The 13,763-nt window shown below is 39.8% G+C and overlaps 1 protein-coding gene across 1 annotated transcript in view; it reads left to right on the top strand.

Moving 5' to 3' along the window:
• The first annotated feature begins 6,975 nt into the window (after positions 1 to 6,975).
• The window catches only part of vstm2a (V-set and transmembrane domain containing 2A), a 77,774-nt gene continuing 70,986 nt past the window's right edge, over positions 6,976 to 13,763 (top strand). Inside the window, exons 1-2 of the mRNA XM_058060047.1 lie at positions 6,976 to 7,310; positions 8,032 to 8,198. Of these exons, the coding sequence (XP_057916030.1) occupies positions 7,235 to 7,310; positions 8,032 to 8,198 (243 nt within the window). The 5' untranslated portion in view covers positions 6,976 to 7,234. The remainder of the gene's footprint in view (positions 7,311 to 8,031; positions 8,199 to 13,763) is intronic.

The following is a 13,763-nucleotide window of genomic DNA, read 5'->3' on the forward strand; positions in this document are numbered from 1 at the left end:
ATTGGGTCGTACAACACTGTCTGCGTCTGGCTCCAAAACCTAGCTTGACTGTCACACAAGCAGCACAAACTCTCATCTGGATGAATGGAAAAACAACAACACGGACCCGTTCCAAAATTGCTGCAAAAGTTTTCCTAACAGCATGCGTGTTCCATTTTCACTTCATGAAGGTGTAACGTTCAGGTGTCCCATTTCGGAAAAAAAAGTATCCTAATGTGTTGTTTAGATGTAGCTACTGATGGAGGAAGAGTGATCTGTCGGGTACGGGTACAGATGGATGCACTGCATACCTGCAATGCTTTTACTTTAATGTGTTTAATACGGTAGCAAATCAATTAATTTTAAAAACAACTTTTTTGGTCAGTGCCAGTTGACTATAACATCAATAGGTTTAAAATTTGCATTTGAACCTGTAAAGGATGAAAAAATATGACTGGACACACATTCGTAGATTTGTATTTAACCGATTTTGGATCTTTTTTTTCACCTAATTTCTACAACATTACTTTGGAATTGCTGCACCGGTTTGTGTGTATGCTAGCGATCCCATCTCCCCACACAGAGACAAAGCGATTGTAGGACGGACAAGCGGTGTAATTCCATTGTACTATGGACGGCTGTTGTTCTATGACGTGTCTTACTGCTCAAACATTGCGCAGAGTGAATGCTCTTCCTGCATCCTTTTGAAGATGTGGAACAAAGACGTACGTACATGCACATGGCGATATATGGAGGATGGCAAAATTATGGATTATGCATTTTTATTTATTTTCTTTTCTGAACGAGAAATCTTCAGATTTTAATCTTATGACACCCCTAGCCTTAAGTATGAATATTGTGACCACAGTCATAATTTTCTGCTGCCTTACTATTCATTCATTCATTCATTCATTCATTCTCTACCGCTTATCCTTCGGGCGAGAGGCGGGATACACCCTGGACTGGTCACCAGCCAATCACAGGGCACATGTAGACAAACAACCATTCACACTCACATTCATACCTTCAATTTGGACGATTTGGAGTCACCATATAAACCAGCATGTTTTTGGAATATAGCAGGAAACTGGAGTACCCGGATAAAACCGTTTCATACACAGGGAGAACATGCAAACACCACACAAAAATGGCCGAGAGTGGAATTTAATTTGGGTCTCCTAGCTGTGAGGCCTGTGCACTAACCACTCATCCGCTATGTAGCCTGCCTTACTATAGCCGAAAAAATTGCTAAATCTCATTTGAAAACTTTTTGAACATTCTGCTTTTATGTCCTGCCTTTTATTTTGTATTGTTTCCCACTACTGGTTCATTTCCTTTTCCACTTCAACCGCAGGGTAACAAGACCAGAAAACACTTCCCAATTGGTGGTGCTGTGGCAGGAAGACAAAAATTGTGAGCTCTTCCTGTTCTCTTCAAGTTTCTTCTATTATGATTTTGTATTTTTATGCCAATTTTTGTAGCTCTTCCTCCCAGAGATTCCGCATCTTCCTGCCATTCTTGTTGCTCCACTTCTGATGCAGCTTTTTACCAAGCAATTGTTAGTTCTTTCACAGTGTCTGCCATGCACCAGCTGTGCACGTCTGCCCCGACTCAGGGTTTACCCTGTGCTCATCAGCTCTTTATTGTTTCTATACGCAACTCTCTCTCTCACTTCAGAGCCTTGGTACTTGTGCGTTCAGCCTATTGAAGTCCCAGCTTATCATGAGTGGCTCCTCGCTATAGGGTATAGGCTTTGTTAACCCTCGTCCATCTTTTTTGGTGGTGGGCTCAGACTCCATATTTTTGAATCAACCTCTATGTAAAGTAAATAATAATTTGAATTGGTTATTAGTTGTGTCCCTTTTTTATGTTACCCGTCCATTAACCGAGATGACTGCCACAGGAACCATTGCAGTGTCTCACTTTTGGTTATTTCCTGGAACCATCATTTTTCCATTCCTATCTACCTGATTTTTTTCGTGGACTCCTGCACTCTGTTCATTAAAGATTGTACTTTTCCCAATTCTCCCACTGTCTCTGCATCCCAAGGTCCAATACTGCACAATATTACAACTTTTTGTCCAGAAATAAATCTATGAAAGTGTGTGCTCCTGAGGCCCTCCATAAAAACGTACGCTGTCAAAAAAAAACAAAAAAAAACACCTTGGAATCTGCGCCTGTGGACTTCACATGACCACATCTTACAGTCAGTTTTGTTACTAAAGGAATAAAGGTGATTTATCCAGATGGATGCTCCCAGATTGTACTCTGAATAGATTTCCACAAATCGAAGTAGCGGTACAGTGTGTGCATAATGCAAAAGGACGCCGCGTTCTCCGTCTGCCCGTGAGACTAATAACATTCCAGCAGGATCCTTTCTATCCTAATGACTCATGACTTGCTTGCTGCACTTGCCCCTGCTGGTCGAGACCCCATCCCCAGTTAATGCAACAGGGCTGGCTTCAAGAAAGACTTGAACAGTTCAAGTATCCTGAACCATTAAGAACCCAGGCCGAGTTGTGCTTTCATGAAAATGATTGAATTTAACCACAGTGAACACACATAGAAACAAATGTACACAATAACTGAACAGTGAGTTATTGAGTGGATTGTTGCCATTTTTTTTCAATTGTGTCAACCCTTACTGGAAAACTACCGCATTTTGCCCTCCCATTTTAATAATTTTCCCAAAGTTAGCCCAAAGCATAAGTCCCCCATTTCATACAGCTATGAGCTATTAGAATAAGTCGTAATGTTACCAGAATAAAAGTTTGTGACGGGCATTCCCATTAGTGAGCTATGAAAAGGAAAGCCTTGGTCAAGGGTCATGACACCTCCCAAAAAATCTGATCCAGCCAATATAATCACATCATTCCGATTTAATGAAAATATGCATTACATTCTTACATTAATATCTTGATTTGCTTTTTCTATATCGGGGGTCGGCAACCCACGGCTCTAGAGCCACATACGGCTGTTTAGCGCCACCCTAGTGGCTCGCTGGAGCTTTTAGAAAAACGTTTGAAAATGGAAAAAGATGGGGGAGAGAAATATATTTTTTGTTTTAATATGGTTTCTGTAGAAGGACAAACATTCTTAACGTTTTCCAATGCTGAGTAAATATTAAACATTTCTGTCAACGAAGATTTGCGTCATAGCCTGCGACACATGTTTCTATTAGCAGGGCGGGATCACAGAAATAGAAAGACAACATAAGCTCACACCCGGACACAACACACAGAGTGCGGTGTCACCGCTGCACAGTGCTTTAGTTGACACGCGGTCATCTTGTGTAGCACAACTTGGCAGCTCAGCATGCACAGTATAGGCATCTATAGGTAGTTTACAGCCGCACAATAGAGCATTTTAATGCCTTATCGTGTCCAGAATTTCAGAAACCATCAGTAAAAATGTTGAAAGTCGCAAACGAACAAAGGCTGCTCTTACGGACTCGCGGCGACAAAAACGTACGGCTCATGAGTTTTCTACGTCATGTAGTTCTGTGGGCAGGATGCCAGGCAGGTGGCTGTTGCAAACAAACTGGCGGCTGTGTGATGGGCCATGGGCAAAGGGAAAAAAAGAAAAATAACTGAGGAGAACAGAGGATTCAACGTTTCTTGGACCGAATCATTTGCATTCATTGCATTCATCTTACATTCCCGATGTTGAGAAGCTGACCAGTCATGTCAGAAAACAGAAGTCACATTAAACGGGTAAGAGCACAATCCTGTCATAGGCACATATTTAGTAAGTGACTGTTTTTATCAAGTGATTTCTGATGTTTGTCAGTACATATTTGGAATGACACTTAGGGATATTATTGTGTTTTTTGATGGGGTTCGAGTGTTACAGGCATTTGCCTTGGACAGCTATGTAGGGTGAACTTGCATGACCTTTGAACCAGGAAGTTTGTCCGGCGTGAAATGCCTCGGGGCTGGAATGTTAAAATAAAGTTGGTTGGAAGCAACAAGTAACATTTTCCTTCTCTGCTGAAGTTAGGCCGTCCTTACTACGGTTCGGAGCTGAATAATACTGACAAGTTAACACGAGGATAGCTACGTTGGTTGCGTGTCAAAAGAGCAGAGGACAGCTGCTGCGTTTTACCCTTGCACTGACTTGCTTGGCATTTGCACTGAAATCAAACTTAAACTGTATTAATTTGATTTTATATACTTTACCTTCTCAAAAGGCTGCTGTTTTATTTTTATAAATGCAGGCTGTGTTTTATTGCACTCTGTTTGTTGCACGGGCAGGGGCACATTATGCACGTTCAATTTTGCTGTTTGCTGTTTCCTCAAAATAAAAATGATGTCAAAATCGGATTTCTTCAACTCATCAAAGCAATGAAACATTATTTATTAATATTGTAATGAAGTTGAACTTGAGGCGGCATCGTACAACAGAGTAGTCACATGGTGCATCATTCCCTACAGGATGCGCTGCAGGGTGTCAACGATGTGGGCGTTACCCCCTCGTGACACCTCTTTTAGTTCCTTCTTTGCCTCTGTTCCTAGTTCATACCCTTATTTTGTATTAACTTCCTGTGTTGCTCTGTTCTGTTTTCAGTTGATTTCCATTATCTCTCACACCTGTTTCCCATTATTTGTGATTCCTATTTAGTTCAGGTGCACGCTCCTTTCTTTGTCGGGTCATTGCCATGTTTGAGTTGGTCATGCTAGTGCATTGTTCTGCTGCATAGACTCAATAAAGACATTTTTACCTGCAATTGGGTTCTCCTCTCTGCATCCTGGGGTCGAACCATAAAGCTCCTAAGCTGGAACGTGACACAGGGAACATAAACATTTAGTCATGAATGCTCATTATGTATTTGTAGCCAACAGGGCTCGACAATAACGATGTACCGATGGCCCGGGGCAAGTTAAAACAAAATTCGGGCAAGTAAATCTAATCATCGATATTCCCGTCGGGCAAGTGCACTTTAGCATGCCATACTGCCAAGAGTTTTTTTTAAAGCGGTTCTTGTTGGGTGTTGGTAAAACACGGACTGCGTAATTCCGGTGGTAATTTGCAAACCAATCCTTGCAAATCTTGAAATGGACCAATCAGAATCGTTTATTTAGACCGCGGTCCGTAATCCACAGTCCGCGTTTTACCCACACCCGTTGTTCGCGATCAACCAATCAGCGATCGTTTGACCACGAAAACATCCATCATGGCGTCGCTGCCAACATCGTCTATTTCTGAAGGAAAACACCAAAAAGTGATTAAACAGTGCCTCCTAAACAAGTATTTTATTAGCGGCAGCAAATCAAATGATGGCACAGGTGAGTGAATCACATTGCTGTGACAATTTGAAGTGGTCACAATGAAACACCACTGATTAGATCCAATACCAAATGTTGATTTTGCACAAGCTACAAAATCTAGCGCTTCCATTTCTCTGTGTATTTTTCTCACCTTTGCTTCACAAATTATTGTTTGACCATTGAGCATTTTTTCTGGATTAAAAACACTTTACTAGTACACAAATGTGTCTATTCAATAATGTTTCATTGTGGTGCACAACTTATAAATATCACTGCTTACTACGACTACCATGTGTAAGGTATTATTTATTTCATTATTTTATTTATTTGAGATTCTCATGTGATGCCACAAAAAATTACATGATATCATTATGGCAGTCTTTTCATTTTACATGGGGCAGGTTCGGGCAAGTAGTTCTCACCTAAAGGATTCCCTATGGGCAAGTCATTTTGGTTTTTAATGTAGAGCCCTGAGCCAACTTAGTCATTTTGATAGTAGGCTAATATAGCTAATATAGATACATACAGCATGTGTTGCCTTCATTACAAGGCTTATATAAGGCTTTTAATTTTTTGCGGCTCCAGACAAAATGGCTCTTTCAACATTATGGGTTGCCGACCCCTGGTCTATATCATTTGCACTACATTAGGAGTTTAACTACATTTCACGGTAGACTGATGCTAACATGGCTGTTTTCCTTCAATTCTGCTCTGACGTCACTTTAGGGCTTTTAGCACAGTGTAGTACGGGGTGGGCAAACTTTTTGACTCGCGGGTTGCATTGCTTTAACATAATTGATGGGGGGCCCGTCTATATATTTTACACACACACGGGCGGGCCGCATTCAAACACTTAGCCGGCCGGATGTGGCCCCCGGGCCGTAGTTTGCCCACCCCTGGTATAGTAAGTTGATGTCTAATATGTTGTAACATACATTAATATGTTTTTTACTGTTGTATTTTCATGCTTTTGTTCATTTGAACTAATTACTAATTGACACAAACACACAGTCTTGCTAGCTAACACAATATGAATGAACTGGTGTGTCATTGTGACGTAAATAGTAAAGGACACTGCTGCAACAAAATTACTCAGAGAACTCAATGAGTCAATAAATAAATAAATATGCAACGATTTTAACCAACCCCCCCCCCTCCCCCGCATCCCCCCACTCACCTACGGTAGACTCAAAGTTAGCCCCCTCCAACAAAAGGGTGAGGAATTATTGTTTGCTAAAAGAACAACACAAGCTTACCTTTTGAAAGTTCGCTAGCTACGAGTCACATTTTAGCACGTTTAAACATGTTCGAGTTCACCAATATTTCACTTTTATGACATTATTCTCCAGGTGTGCATATTTTTTGCGTCACTGCAGATACCTACGCTCAGCTTTACTGACAACCTTTGCATCTATTAGCAACTTTCTCGTAGTTTCGAGCGCTTCTACACTTCCTGGTTCTCCACCAATCACACCCATGCCAAGGTGCATTCATGAACACCGGAATTACGAAAAAATTAAATGTGCATGACCAGGTCGTTACATTATTGTGCATGGAGGCGAATATATATATTTGTAAAATGTTACATATGATAGTATAGGTATGCAGCTATTTGAATGTTACTTATTCTGATTAAAAACACAGCGGAAAGAGTAGAAGCATCAGTAAAAGGTGCATGAACGCCGCACAGTGATTCACCAGACTGACTGACGTCTCTCCGGCGCTGCACACACTCAAGTCCCCCCAGCCCGCTTCTTATTTTGCAGACTTGAGTCGAGCCAAAGCAGTCGACAGTCTCCGCTGCAGCGGACGCACAGAAAAGACGCACAAGAGGAGGAAAGGAACTTCAGCAACGACTGCTTTTGCGGCATGTTCAACCTGCGGCAGCCGCCGTCTAAACGCACCGACGCAGAAACCGTTTGATTTTTGCTCCCTCCCCCTCCCCCCCAAAGCCATTTGCATGTAAAGAAACCTTCAACATTGCAACCATGTGGACGTCTCATGATACCGCTGGATTTATCGTCTTGGCTGGTTTTTTTGTGCATTTTGGATTCTCCTTTGAAGGTAAGAATTCCGTGAGAAAGTGAAAGAAAAAAGTGCGCAGTGTTTTTTGGCTTTTTTTTAAATACAAAACGGGCGAGGAAAGCTTTAAATCTCACAAGTGAGGTAATATAATAATCACATTAACACGAATAATACAACGCCATTAGGATGAAAAACGCTTTTTTATGGAATAGTACGAAAAATGCAACTGGTGATCACTTGAAGTCGAGCATGTGAACGCACCACGCAGTCTTTAGCTTTATAAGATGATGTGGTCATTCTGAATTTGTTGCTCACAAAACAATTGCGCCTTGTGTTTCAAAAGAGGAGCGTTCAGCACCACTGATGTCACTGTCCGAGGTTCTGGAATGCATCAACATGCAGACTTTCTACTCAGACTGTTTGTGTGTGTGTGAAATCATTTTGTTTGTCATATAGGCTGCTGTAGCAACTATAGGTGCTGCAATTATTTATTGCATGCTGCAGTATGCATGGATTAAATGAACAGTGTGTGATGTGTTTGGATGAATATGAACACTTTTTTTTATTTTATCACGTATTTATTTATGTTTTTAATTGTATTTCTCTATTACATTTCTTAATGAATACAATCACTTTATTCTTGTGTGTATTTGCATGCAAACTATACCCACAAAATGCTTTATTTTTTTACCCTCCCCTTCACTCGTTATCTCCGCAACTCCCACACTCCCCGCTCATCTCCCCTCCATCTTCCCTGCAGGTCGCTTCACCGATCTGCCCTCCAACATGACGGTTAAAGAGGGACAAAACATAGAAATGGCGTGCGCCTTCCAGAGCGGAACCACATCAGTTTATTTGGAAATCCAATGGTGGTTCGTGAAAGCGCCGGAACCCACCGAGACGGCAGAGGATGTCGATGCCGAAGAGGTAAAGAAAACAGGAGATGTTTTGATGAAGCAGACTGTCATGTAGGACTGATGAGGAAAATAAGGGGAAAAAAGAAAGTTTTTGTTGTGATAAATAAATCACAGCAATCGTTAAATGGGTTAACCCAAAAGAATCCAACGCTTTCAATGTGTCCAAAACACTTTTTTGAAGCCCCTAAGTGAGTGGTTATGAGTGGTTGTCATGTGACCATCCCTTCCCTAATATTATTACATATATTTTTGCCATTAATGCCATTAAAAATGTTACAGTCCAATTGTTATTACTAAACTTCTTCAATAAATTAATATAAAACAAGATAGGCAAGAAAATTATGGCTTTTCGCCTTAATATTGCTATGGGAAGCTTGAAAATATCAAAAATGTTAACGAGCCACTCAATGAATATCACTTTTGAATTCATATTTTAGTTTTGGTTCAATGCAAAGTGCTTAAAATTTCCACAGTTCCAAAATATTCATCAATCAATCATGGTGTTTCGTGGTTGAATACAGTCAAAAATATGTATAGTTCAGCACATTTTATATATTTCTTGCCCAAATTAAGTATTTTCACATGTAAAAATTCACTAAAATATAAACAAGGCATTCAGAAAACACATTCAAAGGCATTCTACACTGGTCACTAGGTGTCAGTAATGTTACTTTAATGTTCAATGAGATACACAAGCAGCAGGCATTTATTGTGGGTTTGCTGTGTTATCTCACAGCAGACACAATAATAATCCCTAACATGGGCTACTGTTGCGGTCGTAACCCAAGTTAAGTCAAGTTAAAACTAAACTCTGAACCCCCGATGTCACTCCTTGTCCGCCCCCACACTCAGCTCCCCAAGCACCGGAACACATTTACAGCAACACACACATCATTTTATGTCTTAAATGGCTTATTCTCGCTTATTTTATTGATTACATTGGGTAATATGCGTATAAATATGACTATAGGGGTGTTACGTCATGTCTAGAGGGCTCTTATAATGTTACAAACATATTCAGAAGGTGTAAAACAAGTGTTTGATGCTATAACTACAGAAATATTGGCATACGTTTGCTCATCACGGTCGGATCGGAAACCAATGAACAGCAATAAACGACGGATCACTTTATACACATATTCCTTTAATCAAAAATCAGCTAGATCTCTTTAACACGTATGATCAGATCAGTAGCCCTATTGGCATTGGATATTCAACTCTCATACTGAATGAATTGGCACGAATTGTCTCTCAAACTGATGATAATCCATCTCCACACTGGGCATGATTAAAGCCATGAAGGAAATATACAGGGAAATAATTCATCAAGGACTCAAGTGGCAAAAGAAAAGAAGAAAAAGATCATTCTAGACATTAATTACATGATAACTAAAGAGGATGGATGAAGTGCCAAAGTCAGTCCAGCATGAGGCATATTCTCACGTTTGCCTTGTTAAATTGTGCATTTTGAAACCATTTCCCTGTTTTGTGTTTGCTGCTGGTTGATCTTGAGCCAACAAGCTGCTGCTGAGCGGATGAGAGTGTTTTAAATATGTTAACTGCAAATGGACTGAGATGGCGGCTTACATATTGTATGGCAGGTAGCTTGCGTGTCAAGATTTAGAGCAGTTGGCGTATTGTCGTGACAAACATCAAGCTGAGCTCTTTCAATCTCCATGACTAGAGGGAGTGATATACAGTGTGTGTGTGTGTGTGTGTGTGTGTGTGTGTGTGTGTGACTGTGGTGGAAATCCACAAGGCTTTAATTATTGTTCTATTGTTGCTCAGTTCTTATAGTATCATTGGCCGGGCTTTCATGTGGGTTTGATCCTATATGACTCTTGGGTGTTAGGCTGAAGAGGCCTATTGACGCAGACATTACATTGTTACCCACGTTTATTACTTGGAAGGCTGCCGTGTGAGAGACATGGAGGGGGAAAAAAAACAACCTGGAAGCAAATGTGTGGTTGGACATTCTGGGCAATTACTGCAACGAAAGGTTATTTTGATAGTCCGCTAGACATAGACAGTCGGAATGGTTAATTGACTCTACATTACTGAGGGCCAAAACTCTTATTTAGCCCTCAGTAATGAAGTTCGATAATGTTTTTTGAGGACACACTTCTCCATTGAAAAATAGGCTATTTATTTAACATTGCTGCAAGACACGTGAAATCCAAGGACAGCCATTTGATTCTTATTATATATAATAATATATATAATATTATATATAACTACAAAATAACTCAGAGAGCGCAGATGTTGTGATTTGCACCATAAATATTAGTCCTACATTGATTGTATCTATATATTTAGATTTCTTGACCATGAAAACATACCATTGAAGGGTTTGAATGACTTAAACAATGCTAACAATGCTAACATTACCATGGAAACACCTAACATAATACTGCTGAGTGTTTGTAGAGATTTTAGTATAATTATGTTAGCATGCTAATGTTAGTGTGCTAACACCTTGCATGATATCACAAACTATTTGCTTAAATTCATATTTATGAAGATCTAAAAAAATTATAGTATGCTATCGTTAGCATGCTAGCAATGCTAATGGGCTAATAAAAAGTATAATAGTGTCTACCTTTGAATATCGATAAAATTCTACTATGCTAATGTGGGCATGCTAGTTTAGCAATGCTAACATACTAATGTTAGCATGCTAACATCTAGCATGATAGTGTTAGAAGTCTTTAAATATGTGTTTACCCACGAAAATAGCAAAAAAATTGTATGCTAACATCCAACATAATTTTACAATAATAATTTAAGTAATATGAGGAAAAATAAAAATAGAGTTGAAATATTAAAGAAACAAGATGCTTTTTCAAGTTGTAATATTATGAGAACTAAAAAAAGTTGTAATTTTTTGAAGATTAGGGAAAAAGCTTTCCAGTTGTTCCTTGAAATATTGTAATTCAATTATTGCTCCCTTGCTATACAGTGGCTCGTCAGCAATTAATTAATAAATTATTGCTGTTGTGGTAGATTATTGTCTATTATTAGTCAAAACCTTTGGGAATACAAGTGATATGTAGTATTCATGTCACTAAGCGGCACTGAGACATTACCTTACGTTACATTACCTTAACACTGCATGAAGTCATGAAGTCAGACATGGCATGTCCGAAATGATAGAGTGAAAAAAGTTCTCTCTGTGGAAGTGGTAAGTTTTTGGCTTATTAAGATTAGAAAAAAATATATTTGAGCTTGCTAGTCCGTGCAGCATACAAGTTGCTATGTGGTGTGAACAATTAATAATAGGAGTATAAAGTTGACTATAGGCTACTAATATAGGCTTCATGTCTGCAGGTCGCTAATAATTTTTCTTTAATTTAATTTAATTTAATTTATTTCTTTTCTTTCCAATGATGATATTTCAAAATAACACTTTTTATAGCTGTAATTATGAGACTGTGAAACAGTGATATTTTTATCCTACCATCAGACTCTCATACTGACCCATGTCTACTGCTTAGAGTAACCATTAATCATTTGTGGACTAATGCATTATTTATTTATGAAAAGTTCAAATCTTTAGCATGCTATTCGACTATTTAACAGCAACATGTGTGTCACTACACACGCATATGCAAACCTCCTGCAATGATTCTCTCGCAATGCACATGAAATATGGAAACATAATTCTGCCTTAATGCAGTAGATCTTCGCTATTTGTGAGGGCGGCATGTGAGATTACCCCAATAGCAAAGCATGCTGGGAGGTTACCCAGCATTTGGGTTATTTGGGTTAGTATTATTTTGAGAGTATTTTAAGAGTAAGAGTGTTAATATCAAGCTACCCCCTACCCCCCAAGTGAATATTCTCGTTCATCCATGTCACTAGCCACGTTTACATGAGGAGTTTTTTTCTTTCCGAATGGAGTCTTTCCGAATGACCTTTCCGAAAGCAATGGTATACATGAAAAGGAATATTCTAATCGTGTGTCTACATGCGCCGCTATAATCAACCAGAATAGTCAATGGGGCATGCACAGTAAAACGTAAACACCAACATCACGTGATACCGACTTCCTCCAGTTTTTCTTTCACTTGTTGGAATAACTCCGTATTGCTAGTTTTTCGTTCATCCAGTCTTGAAATTTAGTTTGAATCAAAAACAAACTTTCCTTAGCAGTCCAGTGCCAATTGCTCGTCTCCATTTTTTTAAATCGAAGAACGTCTCGAGCTGCGTGTTACGTCATATCTCAGCATTCGCTGAAAGAACGCACCCGGGAACAGGAAAAGATAAAGTTCAATCTTGCTAATATTTTATAATTAAGCTGGTCACATGTTTTTTTTTAATAAAACTGGACTTGTGAATGGCGTATAGAAGGGTTTAGATTCTGTTCATTCGGATTGGCACTTTTCTTTCGGAATGAGGTGTATACAAAGGTTAGATTCTTTCCGTTTGAGCAAATAACCCAAATGGAATTGGAATATTTGGGTCCATGTAAACATGGCTATTGTCAGGGCATTGAAGATTGTCAAGGGATTCAATCGATCAGAACTGGACCAATCAGGTGTCTTAAGACGTTTTGCCTCTCATCCAATTGGTTCTCAAAGACTAGGTGGGACACACACCAGTCAGACTTGGTGCAAGATTCAATCTATCTAAGTAGGAGGCAGTTCCAGACAGGAACAGTTAGCTCTTTAGTGGTGTCAAATGCCGATTGTTACGATACAGTGTTCGCCAGTGATGGTCATTTGGGTGGTATCACCTTCGTTAGCATCCCATTCCAGTGTAATGATGGTCATGGACCCACATGAAACCAAGGTGGCTGTGTCTTGTTTATTTGTTAGAGACTAAATTACTGAGTCTTTTAGGAAGAGATGAAAGGACGGCATTGTATGTGGGAGAAAGGTGGTGTCGTAGACCTCCCCCTCTGTTCGGCTTTTCAACCTTAATGTAGATGGTTTCGCTCACTCCTCTTTCAAACCATCATTCTTCTCTGTCAAGAATGTGTACATTTTTGTCATCAAAAGAGTCCTCTCTCCCTTTGAGGTACAGAATGACCGGAGAGTCTTGAACTGAAGAGTTAGCCCGTCTTGTTGTTGTGTTGTGCCATGCATAAAATGGCAGCGGTGACAGTGGCGCAGTATGTATGGAGCAGGTCATCCAGGAGGGTTAGCATTTAGATTCTCGCTCCAATGTTGTGTACAATCTGTTCTTTTGAACCACCATTGGTAACATATGCTAGCCACTGGTGGTATTTTTGTTTTGGTTGAAAAATTGTTTATCTTGAGGTAGCTTTCACTCTGTCTCTTTAAATCATAACAGATTGATAAAATTCATTCATTCATTTTCTACCGCTTATCCTCACGAGGGACGTGGGGGTGCTGGAGCCTATCCCAGCTGTCTTCGGGCAAGAGGTACACCCTGGACTGGTCGCCAGCCAATCACAAGGCACATATAGACAAACAACCATTCACACTCACATTCATACCTATGGACAATTTGGAGTCACCAATTAACCTAGCATGTTTTTGGAATGTGGAAGGAAACTGAAGTACCCAGAGAAAACCCATGCATGCACGGGGAAAACATGCAAAGTCCACAA

The sequence above is a fragment of the Doryrhamphus excisus genome, chromosome 21, assembly GCF_030265055.1.
Source record: "Doryrhamphus excisus isolate RoL2022-K1 chromosome 21, RoL_Dexc_1.0, whole genome shotgun sequence".
Lineage (NCBI taxonomy): Eukaryota > Metazoa > Chordata > Actinopteri > Syngnathiformes > Syngnathidae > Doryrhamphus > Doryrhamphus excisus.